Source organism: Bombus pyrosoma, linkage group LG13, assembly GCF_014825855.1.
Source record: "Bombus pyrosoma isolate SC7728 linkage group LG13, ASM1482585v1, whole genome shotgun sequence".
Lineage (NCBI taxonomy): Eukaryota > Metazoa > Arthropoda > Insecta > Hymenoptera > Apidae > Bombus > Bombus pyrosoma.
The window spans coordinates 1729116-1749627 of NC_057782.1; the positions used below are offsets into that span (position 1 = coordinate 1729116).

The 20512-nt window shown below is 33.2% G+C and overlaps 1 protein-coding gene across 1 annotated transcript; it reads right to left on the reverse strand.

Moving 5' to 3' along the window:
• Nucleotides 1–1005: 1005 nt before the first annotated feature.
• LOC122574175 (endocuticle structural glycoprotein SgAbd-1-like) lies at nt 1006–6484 on the reverse strand. Its single transcript, XM_043741428.1, has 3 exons — nt 6313–6484; nt 4197–4330; nt 1006–1623 (listed from the first exon to the last, which is right to left on the reverse strand). The coding sequence occupies exons 1-3, from the start codon at nt 6322–6324 to the stop codon at nt 1356–1358; spliced, it is 414 nt and encodes a 137-aa protein (XP_043597363.1). The 5' UTR covers nt 6325–6484; the 3' UTR covers nt 1006–1355.
• Between the last annotated feature and the right edge of the window lie 14028 nt (nt 6485–20512).

Here is a 20512-nt window from a genome sequence, read left to right on the forward strand (position 1 = left end):
AATCTCGAGTCACCCTTTTTCTAGCTTTGAAACTAATTTATATTCTGTCAAAAATACTATTATTTTTGGGTGTCCGTACATTTTCGTAAGGTAGTGTGTGTTAGTTATACATAGTCGCATCAACTACAAGATCATTAGCGACTATTTTAGGTTATACGATTTTAGGTTAGGCTACATAGATATCTCTTTGTTCGCTCCAAGATATTAGTAGCCTAACGCCATAAGTGCGTATTCATAGCGTGGGCAATGATGATTTTTAGCATACGGAGGATGCTTACGAGTTAGTGTAGCTAATAATATATGTTTGTATAACTTATTTCGATATAGCCTAAATTATGGAAAGTATAAAACACTTGCGAGATAATCAGAGGATCCGAAAGAATACTGTCATTTTTCCAAAATTACTTTCAAGTTAAGATACAAAGCATCGTGCAGACTGAAAGTCTGCTAACCACAAATGCTAACGTGCACATTTATTTATTTTTCCTTTTAAACTTCTCGTTGTTTTTTAGTAAAATCAGTAAAGTATACAACACACGAATGATGGCGACATCAATGTTTATTTATACATACATAATATACATTATAATAAAATGTAAAATAAAACGTATTCCTCCCCTTCTTTCTTTTCCATAATTCTTTTATTTCATCATTTTCTTTGCACCTTTGTCGGCATACATAAAAATAGTACACTTGCAAAAGTTACTAGTATTACGTGCAAAGAAATAACGTATAGTAAACGAGATTGAAGGACGTAGAAAATACAAGTTTACTAAAATTAGCAGTAGTCTTTTCATATTAGGATTTATAAAGCGACATTCTAGTATATGATGTTCGTGGCAGGCATTTAGAACAAGGTCAATATGATCAGTAGATTAGAACGACATCGGTAGATTAGACAACACAACATAGAAAGTGTATTTGATACTTTGATGCACAACTGGAAATGTCGTTTATGACACGAGATCTTACGAAATTGCATAAATTCAGTAAACAACCTCCTAATAATGTTTTCACAAGAATTTTATTTCAACTAACGATATTTTGGAATGCACAGTTTTAATTAGAAGTATTTTAACATCATTGTACCGAAACTTAATCACTTGTTATGAATTTGAAATTATAACGACAAATCTCAATCAGTTTTCTTATATTTAAAACACAGTAGAATAATATTGAGAATGCCATTGTAAAGATTGAATAAACTGAATTTACGGGAATGCATTCAGATATCGCATGTCAGAAATTTATCAAGGATTATCGCTTACGGTTGTAAAAGTCTTCTTTCGTCTATGTTGCATTGTTCCAATTTATTACACATGAGCTTCCGGCAGCTAGTACATGTCTCATCTCGATCAGTATCTTCTGTAGGGTTCTTCTTCTTCAGGGTGAGCCGCGTTATGAGCCAAAGCACGTTGTATCGCTACTGGAATCGGTGGTGGTGTTGGCAAATGAGCACCGTTAGGTTGAAAACCATTCTCGTCAGCGGTGTAAGTAACCAAAATCGGTGTACCATCCGGTGCGGTATAACTAAATTGTCCTCGTACAGATTCAATTTGATTTGGTCCAATATACTTTGGAACGCCTTGTTCTGCTACGGATATACCATTTTCTGTATCGTAACTATAACAATATACACAGACAATTTAGAAACCTTTCCATATCGTGCTTTATCGTGCTATAAAAATATAATGCAATTTTTTCGTACAACATTATAATATTATTATAATACTACAAATATCCATTTTCTAGTTTTGCGAATTAATTTATCGCGTATATTGTAAATAAAATTTTATGTTGCTTTATAATCTTATTTCGTTATAACTATATTGTAGTTTTAGTATACTTGCGGAAGAAAAGAAAGGAAAAGATCGATTGTTACAGATATAAATGTATATTAAAGATACATAGTAGAGAGTAGAAAACAAAACTCTTTCATACAACGCTTCGTTTCTGAGAAAATCGAGTTCGAAGATTTGTGAAGTATACTTTAACTTGATCAAATGCCGATTAGCTATGAGTGGATAATTAATAGGAAGTTATTATACATGTGGAAATAGGTGAATATGAAAAATGAGATCAATACCGGTTATTTTTTGAGGGGCTGTCGTTTCGTAAAAGTGCCACCTCCAAAATGCAAGACGAATTTGGTAGTTGGCCCGATTCGTTAAGAATTATATCTTCGGATCTTCGGATTGTACGTACAGTAAGTAGACAGCGGCTACCAAGTAGGTAGGTAGGTAGGTAAGTAGGTAGGTCGATCGTAATTATTCTATTGTGTAATGTATTATTGCTAACTGCGCAGCCGACTAACACGAATGATTAACATCAAAGCTAATTATATATCTTTTCACAGCTGAATATCCTGTAAGTCCTTCCTTTCCTTCTTTTTCACTTCTCTGTTTACGCTTCCGTACTCTTCATTTTAAATTTGTATTTGTTCGTGCGTTGCATTTAACAGAACAAGCTATGGAACAGGCTGATTGATATTGAAACTGAAATGATTATTTTCTTTAAATTACTAGCACAACAAAGACAGATAACGTATTAATAAGACAAAATATTAATAAACATCTACTTCCAAATATTCGCAATTCTAATATTTTTGAGCAAAAATCTGTGAATTAATACATGCAATATTTGAGGTTTCTATAAGTGAAGAGAGAACATATAGAGTTTGATAGAATTTAGATTACAAATTGATATTTTTAAATATTACGATAATCAAAGGAACCAATTTAGTATTTTGATAAAGAATTAGTAGAATTTAATAGTATATTAAATAAGAATATTTTAAGAATGAGAATATAATAGAGTATGCATATATATATAATATTAAAAATAATATTGAAACAATTAAATACAAAGATCGATATTTTTATATTCAAAAGTTTTATATTCAAGGAAGAAAGAAGATAATATTTCGACGTAAATTTCAATAATTTTAAACAGCTACGTTAAGGATATCTAGAGTCATGAACATTTTATCACTATATAAGTTGGACTAATTATAATAATTATATTCATATGTAGATTTACAAGGACATTGTATGATATTTATGATAGATATATAAAAGTTCCTAGCCCACTTAAGGAATCAAAATTATTGGAGTGTTTTACAAGAATAGACGTTAACTTGACCTTAGATTTGTTCATGACCTTAACGTATTTAATTATGGTTGGGAAAATCCAAGCGCGATAGAAAGTTAAGTTACTACACAAACCGCCAAATACCGGTTAACTGTGTAAAATCTGTTGCAGTCTTTCGACTCGAACTTATCGTTTATGCTATATTTTGCATTAACGGATGTACATATTTGCAATGGAAAAATCATTAACAACATATTCCATTCCTGAATTGGTTAGAAAATACATCGTGAAATTTCTTGCTATCTGTCTAACCTGAACATAATGTTGCAATGCAGAATGTAACAAAAACTGTTAGGGACATACCCGAGATGCGCACATTTACATAATTACTTCGTGAAAATCAAACTCTAGCGTGGGAGATGGAACGAATATAATAGATAGGATACGTAGGCAGACGTTTCTACGATACCTTCAAACGTACAAGTTTTATAACTTCATAATAGTAGTTGCCAATTTTTATATGCCTAGCAAGATATTACTGTAATGTTATGATAGAATCAAAGGAATATGAATATCGCGTATGTTTAATTAATCATAAGAAGAGAGATGCTTGCAAGGGGTAAAATTATACTTTTTGCATCTCTCTCCCTCTATTATTCTTAATGATATGTAGGCAATTTTGTACATTTTTGATACATTTTTCATACGTACAGAATTACGTATACATTTTACGATATATCATTAAAATCCACTAAGACAATATTTCATTTGCCAATTTTTTCAATCAACTTACATTATCGAATTCTATTTTCTTTCACATAGACTACGTTTCTAGTGAAAGCTATGAAATATAAAGTAGCTGATATATTTATAGCATTGTGATAAATCATTGGTTGGTCCTGGTAACAAACTAAGGTAACAGGAATGCAGAGTCCTATTATTAGACTTCAAACAAAGAATGAAGCGAACAGATGACAAAGTGTTTTTTAGGATTGAGATTATAAGCGAGCCTCTTCGAGCGTGTCGAGATTGTTTTTGAGGAAACGTACCTCGACGACGCTTATCGTTCTGTCGACGTTCAGGACGATGTGGAAGGACGATCTCACCTGTAGGAGTACGATCCATCGGGAGAAGAATCTTGCGACTGTCGTAATATAGCGAAACGTCGACCGTAGTAGTCAGGGTTGTACGGGTACCTGTTGAATTGTGCACAGACCATCGTTGTGAATCCCAAAAAAACCTAAGAGAGAACGTAAATGAGCTTAAGTGCCTTTTAAAGCTGTCTGTTTACAAACAATTTATTATACCTAAAGGTTTTATTTTTCCTTCAGGAGAATGAAACGGTTGATCACAAAAATCTGTATAGAAATGAGATTCGGAGGAGACAATCATAATTTAAGAGAAAGTTACGTTTCAAATGTTTCAGAAGAGAAGAAAAAAGATGTCAATTTTATTTCCCTTATTATACTTCGATTCACAAACTTTCGTGCGTCCTTGAAAGTATGTGTATGTTTAAAAAGTATCGTCTGTCATATTAGCACGACGTTGAAATGATATTTAATGACGAAAGAAAAATATTCTTGATACGAAGGGAATCTCGTAAGTGTTCTAATAAAAAGTTGTGACGAAGATATAAACTGTTAAGGAAACGACGATGAACTTATTTTTCATGCAGCGTGGAATTGATTATTTTTTATTGACAGGTTTATGAATTAATATTTCATTTGTCGTATTATAATTCAGTTGTATATATATTTTTGGGATAAGTGGCAAACCAATTCCTAGTTATAAATAGTAATAATATTTTTCAGAGCCGTGTGAAATGTTCATATGAAAATATCTTTGGAAAAGGTGGGAAGAGTATTTCTCATTTTGCAATAACATAACAATTAATTTGCAGATATATCTACGTTTTTAATTGACTTTGCTTTTCACACAGAATAGCGTACTTGCTCAACTGCATAGATCGTATATTAATAACAAAGAAGAACTAATAGAATGAATCGCACGTGGGCAGACAGCTATGTAAGTTATGAATAATTATATGCATCTGATGCGCTGCGTATTTTATCTTCCTTATCGATCTGTTCGTCTAACACTAATTATATCACATTATTAAGGAAATTTTATTATTTAGTAGAAAATACGTGCACATAAACTGTCGATTTATTTCTCTATTTATCAACTTATTATGTCTTTCAAATAGAAGAAAACTTGGTTTCAATCGAATTCAATAAATGTGATGTATGCGATATGCATAAATGTCTGTCTCTCATATACATCTACACAATTTTAACTTACGAAATTAAGTCAGTGACGCGATTAAATTTAATTGTATAATCAAAATTCTAACTTATTCTTCTTCTTTTTGAAATAATGTTGTGCGCTTGAGCTTGTATTACATTATGTTTGTTTATGTTTGTTACATTAAATATAATTATTGTTGTACAATAAATCAATCTCTGATTAAATGTGAGTTATCTTTGGTAATGCAACGTTTTATTCATCATGTATTGGAAGACATTTTATTCACCAGACATTTGAAAGAAAGGCGTTTCAAATAAGTCAAGTTATACTAAAACATCTTTATAATTTCTATTACACATAATTTATAGTGTATTTAGAAAATGATGCGTATAGCATTTGGGATCTTTAACGATTCTAACAATTTTTCATAACTCGATCGATGCTATGGTTGTAATTGCTAGGGAACATGCAAAGAGATAGGAAAATGTTGTTAAAAACGTATGTAGATGAATTTTAAGAAAAAGCAAACAACATCACTCGTTTACGTTTATGTTTGACCGATAAACATATCACTAGATTATTTGTTTTTTAGCGGAAGTTAATAATGGGAATGACAGTTCTTGTTAATCGATAGGTTCAGAATCGTTAAATGTTTGTAACTGTCAGTTGTTTAGAAAATGTTAGGGCAGAACATGTATTAAAGACGTTAGTTATTTGGTTTCATTGTTTAAAGTTATTCAGTAGGAACAAGTTCTTGAAGAACTGTACCTCGTCACAGGAATCGCATTAATGTGCATTTTAAATACTATATAACGTATTTAATAACTTTAATAACGAACAAAACTTGCGTAACATTTTCCAAATTTCCCCTTGTTACAGTTATAGACATATTTTTGAAGTATCTTAAGGATTATGTATTTTAGTATTGACTAACAAATTGAAGATAATGGGATTAGAGTAATACATTGCACTCACAAAAATCTTCATGATGACTACGCAATAGCAAAGGTTGAAAATCCTTAATTAGTCACGAAGCCACCTGGCACGACACGATTTTTGAAAAGTAATATTCAATCACGGTCCACTTTGATCTTCGAAAAGACACGTGATAAGAGTTCGTCCTATCCTGTAGTGCTTAGAAGTACGACATCGGACGGATTACGATGAGGTTTTATAGTCGCCACAGTCCTATGCTTCTACTTCCTTCCCGCCCCGCCACTGATTCAAACAAGTTGAAGGGGAAAGAATATGTTTCATCTATTCGTATAATCTATAAGTAGGGTAGCGATTGCGTTCCTAACGAATATTGCCGATTGGCAAGGTATTTATATACTTTAATTTTGCCAATTTATAACAAAAGAGGGTTCCTAAACAAAGTATAAAGAAAGATACTAACACGGGGTTACATTTTTGCTAATATGCAATGGAGTTTCGAAACATCAAAAATGACAAATTTTCTATGTTTCGTAAAAACATTTATAACTGCATACAGGAAACTGTATTTCTTGAATTTATATCCACTGAATTTATTGTGGTTACAAATATAAAATCTTGTTGGATCAGTAAAGAAATGTTATATTTATTCATTTAACATATACTCATTAATTTATCCATCATTCGATTGAGGTTAGATTGAGGTTAAGTTGGGGTTAGGACTAACCTTTTCGTAAATATTACAACTTTTTAAAAATGAACATCGTTTTGTGCATGTATATTCATACTTGACAACCACTTATCGTGCAATTCGATACAAAGTACTATTTGGATACTGAATACCTTTTTCTTAACCTTAACTGAGAAACTGCTTCAATATAGAATACTTGGTTAGAACGTAATAGTGTAAATATGCAATGCGAAATGTCTAAATCTATTCATTAAAAAAGAATAAGCTCAGAGTTACGATGATTGTGGTGAAAGGATAAAGATAATTAGTTCTATATTAGGACACATATTTTACAACAAAATACAGTATAAGAGAACCTTGTTATAACATCAATTGAAAATATAAATAGATACTGTTCGTAATTAAGAACATGTAGACAGTCTTGTGCTTAGTTCTATTTAATTGCCGTTGTTTCTAATATAGTTTTTAGTCAAAGTTTCAGTCAAATAATTACTACTCTACTCTCCTTTTCCAATAGTATTTACCAAGCATTTAAACATCGTTCTGAAAGGAACTGGAGTTTTCAAAAATAAAAAAAAAAGAACACGTGTGTAACAACGATATATTAAAGATGACTCTGTTAAACATTAAAGGATAGATCAATCATTGGCTTTAAAACTTGACATCTTATCTTATAGTATCAGTATCGATGCACGAATCTATTATACTTGCATGTATAATTGCAGACAATGCAATGTAAGGAAACACACGAACGATTGTATTTCGTAAACCTTACGCGCATCTCCTATGCATATGTATATAAGAGATATAATTCCTACAGTTTAATAGCATTCTTTTCTACTTGGCATTCGACAGTTGTTCCCTTATTAACATTTAAAAAGCTTTTTGCTTGTAAGACCGTCAATTACAGCGGTATGCAAACTGTCTAACTCGTGTAATCTTAATTCTCGCGTGTTCATCTAATAACGATTATTCATGATGCATAGCATAAGAGTTGGAGTAGAGCTTCTAACAGGATGGTAGACGGCCGTCAAATAGGCGTTATTAAATCGGCCAGTTTGCAATGTCTCGTAAGACACGGACCGAGGCGACCTCGGTACAGGATTCAGATCGCCGGATTTGCCACGGATCATCACAGGGCGTATTCCTTTCACTGGTTGCCTGTTACGAGCAGGATGCACGATGCAACGATTCGCTGCACAGCATCGGCGATCCTTGCGACACTCCCTAGGTGGAACACCAACGCATTCTCGTTTATCGTTCCTCGCATCTTGATAGATCGAGATTTCCAGAATTGATCCAACTTACGATTTTCCTTCCCCGCCCCGTCTGCCACAGTGACACTTGTCTATTTCCAATTCTTCCATCTATATATTACATAGCGAAGAAGCGCAGTAACTACCATGTTAATTCATTGGAAACTAATAGATAGCTTTGCACATAGCATTTACAAAGGATTCTAAAGATCAAATTGTTCTCATTGTAAAGCGATGCTCTCGTCCTAGTTTCGTTCTATCGAAAACTTCTCAACTATTTTCGGCTATTCGTATATTTTTAAATACTTTTGTCATTTTTACAATGCTGTCTTTTAGTTTTATTAGCTTGATTTGTAGCGTATAGAATCAGTTGAGCGAAGAAAATCATTTTGATATTATTTTTAACGAAATTTAAACGTAAACAAGTCAAATATAATACAATATATAGATTAATTATGCTACTTTACGAGATGAAATATAATATATACGCAAATATATGTAGATACAATTAATTATTAATTAGATTAAACGTGAAAAATATTAGGTATTAATATATACATTAATAAAATGTAAATATTAAATATGAAATTGTTCAATTAAATCGTTACATACTGTATGATTTAATAAAATTCTTTTGTCAATAAAAAGGTTGGATATATAAAAATTAACGATAATATTCTTATATCAAATTTTCGGAACTTTACGTAAATACATGCAGATAACAAAAAACATCAAATTTGAAACCAAATTTTTCAAGTCACGTGTTATACACTTTCATATTTATAAGAATGTTAATGTTAATTTATAAGAATGTCGTCTTAAACGTTACACGAGTACAGAAAAATACAATTGTTAAACAATGAGGGAGTATATAAGTAAGAAAGATTTGACACATATTTTAAATCACGGGACTCTGAAATCTTAGCGGTTGCTAAACAGTTAATCCGCTTTCAAGATGTATCGAATTCTATGGTGAACAGACACTTTGTCACTGACTTACAAGCAATGAGATGCAATAGCTGCAATTATACGTTTTATCGTGACTTTATTACACTAACATTTATATTTCAATAGATCTAACAGTAAGTTTCTACGTAATCCTTCAAGTGGGTTTTACGCAATTTACGGTTCTTCATTCAAGAAGATAATCTTATTGGGCTCCAAAGTATCTGTTCATAGAACACGAATATTTCTAAATCACCTAATATACAATGTGTTACTGAAAGTGAAATTCATTTTACGTAAGTTTAATTAATAAAGTTTTAAATGAAACTTTTTCGTTCGAATACTTTTATCGGAAACTTTACAATTTCTAACGTTAATTTTGTTAAAATTGGAAAACAAATTCTTCCGTTACAGAGTTAGTTTCTATTTCTATTTGATTCAGTGTTTACTCGTACACATTCATAAAACGAGTCAGATAACTTCATTTTCTCACTTCTCGACTTTGGAAAGGAATTTGGCTACGTGGCTGTGCCTATGTAATCAATGTACATGTACATCCATACGATACTTTAAAGACAATTACGATATTTAAGAAATTTAAAATATTCGCGAGTCTTATTCAGCCAGTTCCCTTCTCCTTTCTACCATTTCCCCTATTCCTTATTATTCCTGTCTTGATGCTCTTGCCAGCGGATGATCGTGCCTTCTGGTTAATTGTTTTTCTCTTCCAACTTCTCCGTGTTCTTCTGTCGTTTCTTCCTCTTGTCCATACAATCTACCGATCTTCTCCTCCGCTTTTATACAAAATCTGTTGACTCTGTCCTCATTACTTTATCATATCTGATTCTCGTTATCGTATCATATATTCCTTCTTCAGATACTCTGCTCTACTTTCCTCCCTTAATTCCAACTGAAACTGTTAATTTCTAGAAATTAAAATTATTTACCAAACTTTTTCGAACAATTTCTTTTCTGTTTTAAACTATCTGTGTACATTGAAACTTGAACTGCCTTGTAAGAATCCCGTTTTGACAGTTATTTTATTCTCAATTAACAAATGTTTTGGAGAATCAGGTACCTTTGAACGGATATTCTTTTAATTAGTACTACTTGATTAGTATAATTTAATTGAAATCAGGATAAACGTAGAAGAGTCACTTTGTTTCATTAACGATAAAAGGAAAACTAGCGAGGACGAAAAGTTATGTATACACTTAAAGTTCGCAGTTTAGTTTTGAGAGTAATATGCTTTTCATATTATTTTCATTAATTCCATTTTTGTCAAATTTGGAAGAATCATTATTTCTTAAAATTTCCGCTCTCCCTTAAAAACAGAACTTCACCGAACAGTTCAAGGTTTCAACTTTTGATCAATCTGCCGCACGACATTTCCATCAAGTTCGTCCGTGCTATTTTCCAACCTGCTAGTAGCTCCTCGATTTCACCGTCGTCTTTCTCTACTTAGCGATGAACCTAGCGACTCCCCGCATCGGTTTCGTTCATACAGTTTTAACCTCTTGCGGCCCCTTGACTCCGCGCCAGGTTTATCCGCAAGTGACTCCATCCCAAAGGCTGCCCGATTTGCATCAGATTCTTCCTCGCAAACAATAATCTTAGCACTGTCTGATTTCCTAACCGTATTCCCTAAAATACTCTCGTCAGCTTCTCGCGCTACTCAAAGTCCTGGAAACATTAACGTTACTTTTTTCCAAGCATCTGTTTCAGCTGTGCAGATAAATTGAGAAATGTACTATATAAATTTGATCTATGATTATATTTGGTTCATGATGGCGTTATATTTAATATTCACATTCGCATATTATGGCCGAGAAAATGCTTCTCATTTAAAGGAGCGTAGAAATAGCTATCAATAATTCTATTTATAACGAAGATCAACGATCTTGCAATTAAAGTTCTTTACCTGTCGAGTTGCTTTCATCGTTTGTCACTCGACAAACATTTGCGCAATTAAGAAAAAGATGGTAGCTTATCAATGTATATTATTCCAAATATCGTTAGGATTAGGATCTTTGAAGTATAAATTGTATTTCATTAAAATAGTATTGTAATAGGATAATTCTCGGAATTAATATTCACTCCTTTATTCAGTATATTTAGTCTGCCTTATTTATTAAAACGATCTAAAAATTCAGATACATCTTGATGTATTACAGATATAACAAAAGTTAATAACTGCAAAGTTTCTTACCTACAAGTTCTTTATACTCATTTAATCAATATTCTCCCTGAATGTTATGTACAAATATCCAATACATATGTCAACATATCGGCAGAAAAGTATTTTTAAGTTTGCTTCGTATCCAATATCATTTCAACATTATAGGTTATTTAACGTGTAATAACGTTGTTAACGATAATTAAGATAAAATTATTTGTCATAAATAGATATAGTAGCGGGAGTCGAGTTTGAGCTTCCGTGACGATAACACGTGCTGATCTTAAGGCCACTTAAGTGTCCTTTCTCCATTTACAAAAAAGGTTCCAACATGGATATTTCCAGTAGCAGGAGCATTCATCCATGATGTTGTTAAAAAATGTTAAGTTGGTATGATCGCTAGTTCCTACAAGCTAAGTTGGTACGACTTCTAGCGACGCCCTTTGTCTTAGGAGTCGACCACGTGTTAATTAGACGTTTAGACGTTTAGACGTTTTGTACGAGATGGCGAAATATACAAAGTATAATAGGATCTGTGTGAATCTATTAAAAACCAACCCCAAACCTATATCAAATAACAAATGTCTGAAAAAGCAGCAAACCTAATAAACAAGCAACAGGTTTCATACTGAAGAATCGCACAACAGGACGTGTGCCCGAAAAGAGGGCAAGTTGTCGTTATCGTGATGAAGCAGAACGCCTTGAGAATATGTTATCTATTTAAAGAATATGTAATATAGTAACCTCGAAGAAACGCATAGATTCCTAAGAGTAAATTAGAATACTCTGGAAGTAAAGCCTTTAGTAACGAAAATTAAATGTATTATTATCGAACAATGAAGGTAGGTAGCGTAATCTAAATAAAATTAGCGGAATTTGATATAAATATATAATCTAAAATCTTGATTATAAGAACTGGTTAGGATGATGTAGGTTTTTGTTACATTCACAGCTTTAGAAGGCAAGTTTACATCGAGCGAGGTAATGTCAGTAAGTTAGCGGAATTAACATTAGTTGTATATGTAAACGTAAAATATTGTATATAATATAATGTTTATGAAGGAAAAATCTGACTTGTTTTTTATGCAAAGTAGAAGGCCACCTGGGCAAATACTAAAAATATGGTACCTAACACTCATTCGAATGCATCTGTTAGCATCTACAGTCATCTGAAAATGAAAATAGTTCATCGGTAATGCAACATCGTACTAATATACAAGAAAGGGATTTTCCTGCATTTCTTTTAACACTTCTACGTTTCTTTATCTATTTAATACCTCACCGGCAACTAACGATAAACGTTCAAGTACAGCCAGTTAAATGCCATTTTGAAGAATAAATTTATTTAATAATAAGCTTTGAAAATATCATACGATCTCTCGCTGAAACTAATGGTAATCCGAGCGTAATGAACATTGCTTTGAAGTTTTCTAATGATACGTATATCCATAGTTATCGAAGCACTCAGATTAGTCTATGTCCATGCAGAAAATAAAAGTTTGAAGAATTGCAAAAAGAACTTGACAACCCTACCACCAAGTCACAGTACAAGCGAAGATTTCTCGTCTTTGGAAGAATGATTTCTAACCTCTTAAGCATACTCGCTCGAATACAACAAGTGTCAATGAACATAAAGAAGAATTAGATAGAATCCTTATAAAAAAAATCGATATATTTGTTTGCGTAGAATCCTGGTTTGAACCAGGGCAAATAATGAACTTTACTTTAATTTTAATGAACTTTAATGAACGTTAGATGAAAAGTATTGGCAATATTTTCTTTCTTAAGACATCAACGAATCGCTTTAAATTAAGTAAGCTAATATAATATAAAATATAAAAATGGATTTTTCATTATCAATTAAATTTATTTCCGTAATGAAACTGGCAGATAATATCGAAACGAATTCAGTAATATGTATTAAAATATGCATTATACGACCTTTAAAGAAAGTCGTTTAATTAGCGTATTGAAACCAGAGATTCAAAATAACAGTTGTTTCAAAAATTTTTTGGAAAAGCGATTTAATGCACATTTTAATACTATTTTAATACCAATAAGTACTATATTTGTATCCGTATTATCCAGAACTTTCTTTATGGAAAAAGTTTCTCGGTTTAAAGATTTAAACGTAGCCTTGATATTTCGAAAAATACTAACGATAGGAAGAAGTCCATTTCCTGCAGCTCTTCGAAGCGCAGCATTCACCTCAAATAATTTTCACTATAATTTGGTTATTTTGACGAGATGTGCAACAAAATTATAGGTCGCTTAATATATATTATGTCGTAAGAAAATATATATTACGTGTATATGCCATTATATGTAAACATACCGAAAATAGCTTTCCTAGAACGTGTTTCACAAAAGTTATGGGAACAAATGTAAACGGAGGTTACAATCGGTAGGACAAAATGATGACGCACGTGAAAAGTTTGTGCATATTAAATTTCTTATTAGCTGCTATCAAGACGCCTACGAAAGCAGTAGTATGCAGTAGATACTTAAGCAGCGTCGTAGCGTATTGTTTGCCAATTTATTCCAAAAATGGGTCGGAAAAAAGTTTTAAATAAAAGCGTATTTCTCTGTCGAATTTAAAAGTTCATATTATAGCGGGTGGTACGAAAGACACAAGTTTGTAGTTTTTTGAAAACGTCTCAGTATCAGCCGTAGGAATATGTAATAAGATATACAGGTTCTTCTTTGAAAATTTTAATATGACCTTTGTAAGGCGTTTCATCGTAAGATCGAATGGAGAAGAATATATTATATATCACACGCGATATCGTACAATTTTTTGCGTGTTCGTATTTTTCGAGATATTTGAACGTTTCCATATCAACTGGACACGTTACATTCAGAAGCAAAGAAAAATATTGAGTAGGTTATTATTGCATGTACTACCGTATTATTGTATATATGTACATCATGTTATTTAAATGTTGTATAATTTTTCTGCCTCCTAAACTCTTTCGTTCCGAGAAATATTATACATGCAAGAAACATAGCAGAGGAATGTAAAGCCGTTACCAACCTCAGACTTATCGATTATCTGTATTGTTCATCGGGTGAAGATGGGTGGGCCGAGAAACCACAAATCTCATGCTGAGGCGTGATATGACCTCTCAGTTATGCTATGCATTAGCTAAGAAGAGCACACCGCCGTACATAATTCGCCGTCGGATCAACGCTCACCATCCTTTACCGCACTAACGTCCTAGAACATCTATTATTATTATAAAACGTCGCTTTTCCAGTTATTCGTACGGCAAACACACGTCTCTTTGATATAAATATTATTTGATATTAACGTTATTTGAAACAGCGACATTTAAACACTTGGTGGGAACACTGAGTATGGTTGTAAAGTGAAAAATATATGTATATATGTACTATACATATACAGGGTGTCACGCGTAACGCGACTCAGTATTCTTCTGCCATTTACGGCCATGTACTGTGTTTCACAAAGGACATAACCTAACAAACAGGAAGATGATATCCCGCTGGGGGTAGCCACCCACATGATAATCAAATAGTTAACAAAATCCTACCAAATGTCCAAATTGGACAAACTGTGAATGCAAAGTATTAAATTAAAAAAAAATGTACTGTGCTGAGTGTACTATGAATGACGGTGAAACAAATTCCGAAAGTACTTTGTTCTCATAGCGAAACCAAGGTCATTTTGGGTAAATAGGACCATACTTGTCCATTTTCATGAGACTGCAACAAATTCAAAAAGCATATCACATGATACTTTTATTAACTCTATACCAGGTTTACGGCACGCTTTGTTCGAATGCCTGTTCAAATTGCATATCGCCTCCCACGATACAATATTCTGTTCTTTTGCACTAGCTTGAATGAATTGTTGTTATTAGAATGACTGAAAGCAAACACTATACTCGGCACGCTGTAGTAATTCTCCCTTTCTGAAATGAATCAACGAGTGAAAGGTTATTTCAAAAACTGTAAACCTAGTATTCAATTAACGAAGATATTACGCAATATGCTGCTTGAATTTGTCGTGAAGTCCTCTACAATATGGCGAGTAAAAAGCGTATATAAAACAAAGTATTTTCAGAATCTTTTTATCGACGCCATTAAGGTACCGTTCAAAACATTTTTTGTTGCAGGGCCCCGAATGGTAGAAAAATTACACAACACCTGCTTTAATTGTCCAAAGTAATGTGTTACTCTTTGTGGATTTGAAACGTGAATTTTTTTGGAAACGCTTGTCCGTTCTGTGTACGATAGGAAACAGTATAAACTGGCAGTTTCCCGAAGTTAGTATTCTAAATAAATTAAAAAATAACAAAATAAAAATTTAATATTATCTTGACGCATTTAAAAGCGTTTTACCGGTTTTAAAGTAAAATAAAGCGTGAAAAATAGTGGTAAAGAGCAGTAAAAGAGCTGAATGTTTATTTTAACTGAATTGTATAAATTTAACAAAGGAACTGATTCTTTGGTTCGAATACGCAATTTACTCCTCTACTTTGCTATACCACTCATTTTTCATCGCATCATGCACATTACATATGAGGTGTAATATGTATGTTGTCCGTGATATTAGTTCTTGTTGGCTATAGATGTTGCTGCTGTTGGGGTACTGCTGTATTTTCTTCCTATTTAAGAATCGTGGAAGAAAAATCGGACTTCGGTCGTCAGGATTCGAAACCCGGGTCCCCAACGTTCGTAACCTAAGGTGCTAACCACTGCGCTGCCGTCGTCCATTGCTAGTTAGTGTCGAGTGGCGGTATTTGTGTTGTCGAGTGCTGCCACATATACTTTATTTGTACTTTATATGTATACTAACGTCAGTTAGTGGCCAATCATCTTATCACAGAGATTACTTGGCACGCTAACGAAAATATGACACTTTTCGATGCGTTACCTAACTTAGCCTAGCTAATCATCATATAAAGTACTAACATGGTACATTTAGGAGCTTGAAGCGGTACATAAAAATTGATATCTGAGGTGTTTCTTTTAAAAGCATGGTTGGCTATACCTGTTGAGAAAACGAACAGGCTGCTCACCGGATGTGTGTAAGAATGGTTAGGACTGTTTCACAAGGATAGCGTCATTTCGGCAACGAAATCGAAAACTTGAAAGAGCTATTCTCAGAAATATAATTTTTCATTTGGTTGTACGTTAATTTGTATTATTACACTTTACTCTATAAAAGGGTACCTTAATTAATCTTTCGAATATAAGTTTAAACAATTCTTTTGTAATTTCTTTTGGTTCCTTTGTTTTTTATTTTCATGTGTATGTATGTGAATATTGTAATATGCAATGATCAATAATTTGTGTGGAACATGTGTGTGGTTCATGCAAGACAGCGTTCGACCATATTTGGTAGCATCTCAAGAATACTTAACGCGTATGTGATTTTTCAGTGGACTACCGCGTACAGGACGATCGCGGTGTGTGTGTGTGTGTGAAAATTATATAAACATTATTTATATGTGCTATTATTTATTAATTATTTATAGAGGCAAAGGATCAGAGGAAACCTTAATCTTCTCTACTCAAAAATTCCATTAGACGGTTTTCAGTAAGCATAATGTCTAATCTACGATTTTTCTTACAAAACGTCGCGCAAGATGGTATACGTTTGGCGGTATAATAATCATAATCTTCTCTGCGACATGTACCAGGTAAGCTGCTGCCTACGTATCGTTCGATATGAGGATCGATGTGCACCCCGCTGTTCAGGTTGACGTACGTGTAAAGAGGTTTGCTTACGCACAGGCGTATTTCGGCTAATCTTTAATTGCCAGTAATTAAAGCACAAAGTAGAAAACACAATTTTTTAATTCTTAATTTTCATCTTATTCTGGCTTCAAAAACCACCTCTTAAATGTTTTTGCATCTGTAGCCAAACGCTCAGTATAATTATGTATTTAAAGTTTAAGCAGGTTGTCTGTATTCTAAAAGTCCACAGAATATATCTTTCAGCTCTTATTTTTATTTTATTTTATTTTCATTTCTATTTTTTATATTTTATTTTATTTTTATTTCCATAAGTTTACAGTAGTACATAACACATAATCTGTATTAAAGCGGTATACAAGCAAGTAACGATAGGAGCAATGCATTATAACAAAACATGGATGGTAAAATGAGAGAGAAAAATAACGTGTGTCAAGAAAGAAGTGCAATTCCAAGAGCAAGTTGCGTATATCAGCGGTAAGTTAATGTGAATAACGCTTGTAATAAAAAGTATAATTTCTACTTAGCAGAATGAGCTAAAGAGCTACTTCATGAAGGTATGAAGTATGTGGAGTGACGAGCGATAACTGAGAATATAAAAGCAGAAGATTTTTGAAAACGTCATCTTTTGGTGCAACTAATATGTATTACACTCAAAGAAAAATTAACAAACAAAGAGAATTATTCACTTAATTAGGAACCGCCGCGCGCGAGTCTTTGGAATACGGGAATTTGGCCACATGTACAAGGCCAAGGTATAGGGAAGATATAAAAAGAATCATGATAAAAATCTTCCTCTTTTCTGGTTCTCGCTATGTTAATGTAAAGAAGAGTCTGTGATAAAGGAAATAAAAACGACTGAATTCGCAATCACGTGCATTTGCAATTGCCGCATATGATATACAGTATACCGTTAGAGAGGAAATGACTAGTGCTGCACAATGCGGATAATACTGGAAGGTAATCCACGCTAGCATATACAAGAACCTATCGGGTTAGGGATCTGCCCTGTTTGGTTGCACGCTGATATAGACAAGAACTTTTAGTTCCACGGTACAAGAATCTATTTAATTGTATGGCTATACAGAAAAGTTGGTATCTACTTACGTTTAAGATAGACACTTATGAGAATAATGAAATCGCGCAATAATTAAGCTAATCGCAAGTTGCCTAAGAAAGAAAAATTGATTGTACAATATGTTTTTAAAGAATGAAAGCGAATATTGCTTCTCAAACGATAACGAATCAGTGGAATGATGCAATAACATTAATATATTTTCCGTACAACATTTAGGTATAACATTAATCCTTGGCACTCGACAGTTTTATAATATACAGTTAGCGGATTCTTTGGTTTGCGAGAGTAGGCGAAAACTGCCACGCCGTTTAAAAAGCGACCTTCGCAAGGCGCACGGCTCTCTTCAGTCATCAGATCTGTCGCACATGACTCATTCCACTAAAAACAATAAATAGATCTGGTGCTTCTCAACGAGTCAGTCGTAATTATATAAAGTATTTACCATTTACGATTAAAATTTACTACCTGTTACTTATTGCTCGTTTATTAAATTTGTTTTTTGTAAATTAGGATGTTTTGGAAGTGTTAAAAATCACAAATGAAAAAAATCGTTAAATCGTCAGATTTTAGGTTTCGTCAAATATTAACAAGCGAACGTATACGTGTACTTTTTCATCATTATCATACAAAGTGTTTAACGTCAATTGTATATTTATTGTTTATTTTTTCTTTATTATTCGTCATTCGAATAATTTTGGTTGTTAATCGTAACAAGGTTATAAACTGGCAAGCAGAAACAATAGCGATCAGCTGATTGGGGCATGAACTAAGAGAGAAAAAGAGTACTGTGTACTAATACGTTTTTACCGACTGAGCCCTTGATGACGTTGATCGAGGCTCCGGTGTCAGTGAGGAATCGTTTTTGTTCCTCTGTTCCCATTTTGCGGTGTATTTCATTTTCTTCGATTGTTGTATCGGCTGTTGTATCGCCTTTGTTCGTTCGAGGAATTTTAAATAATTTCGCGGCAATCTTGACGAAACTCACCTCCCTTACCGCATTTGAAGTATTTTGCTGTGAACGTTGGCTTCGATAGATGAGATGGCAATGTTTTCTCAAAGTTTGATGGTGCTGAACACCTGTAGCTCCGAACGACTAATACGTTTTCGAAAAGTAACACGTTTTGCTTTTGCCTGTAAACATATTACATTAAATAGGTTGGCTAACATTCTACTGCAGAAATGAGAAGCTAAAAGTTTCTTTTAATTAAAGTACATAAATCTTTAGCGAAAGAAGTGGATCAATCAAATATAAATAAACATAAAATAATTTATTTAATTAACAATATTGCTATAAAATTGAATAATTTTAATATAAAATTCTCGAGATAAGATCTTTAAACACCAGTTCTACTAAATCTCCTATTTTCTTTTTTTCTTTTTAATAATGGTTGAATTTAATGTTGAAATTTTTAAAAATTTTCGTCTCCATACTGTTCTCACTCGAATTTTTGCAAGATGGATAAAATGTGCAACTTTTCGCCGCAATGTCCGAAATATACCGCTGTTTGTAGCGAACATGCTCGGTATCGTGGTTAATCTCAAATGCTGGTTATCCGTGGAAACGATGAAATGGGCTTCAATTTTGTGATAAATCGAAATGTTCTCGTATTCGCAAAACGAAAAGAACATACTACTTTTCGTACACACGTCGATAGAAACTTCCAAGAGAACATCTCCAACTCGTAAATTTAGAAAATTATAAAATCTTGGGGACGTGTAGAACATATATAAATACAAATATAATACGCGAAAAAAAGGTTTTGAGGTAAAAGTTATTCAAAGAGCAGAACGAACCCTCGGCGAATATGGTTCTTTTGAAAAAAAGTTCGAAAGTTGAAAATTCAAAGTCGATTTTCTCGAAAACAAAGCCTCTAACGAAAAATTTTTATTCTATATTTTCGACTTCTTTTTTCGCGTAGAATCACCCCCTTTCTGCTTGTACCACCAATTACAAACCACCCTGTATAAACGCTTAATAAATCCTTTGCCAACCAACAGTCCCCGTTAAAGGAAGTAACTTTTGCCCTGAAACTCTTTTTCTATCTACTACTAGTTAGTTCTATCTACTACTAAATAGTTGAATTTGCAGCTGTCAATTTTACTCCCTTGGAAAGGATTTGGGCGGCAAACGAAATCGCGTTATACATATCTCTGAACCACCAGATGTTTCATAATTTTCTGAATTTTCGGGTTGAGGACGTTCCCTTGCTAGTCGTAGAGGGGCCTCGGAGAGGGAACTCTCCGATGCGTCCAGGATGGTTTCCTCTAACGTGGCCTTGGGTCTGGACTGAGTGGAGGCGATAAACAACAGTCAATCAAAGTTCGCGCCGCGTTTTGAGCTTACAACGGGAGTGTCGTCCGGTCCCATCGTA

What these genes read in the sequence shown, in the direction of transcription:
- LOC122574175 (XM_043741428.1), bottom strand. An exon ending in GATGGATCGTACTCCTACAG is followed by an intron (nt 1,624 to 4,196) that starts GTGAGATCGTCC and finishes ATATTGTTATAG; the next exon opens with TTACGATACAGAAAATGGTA.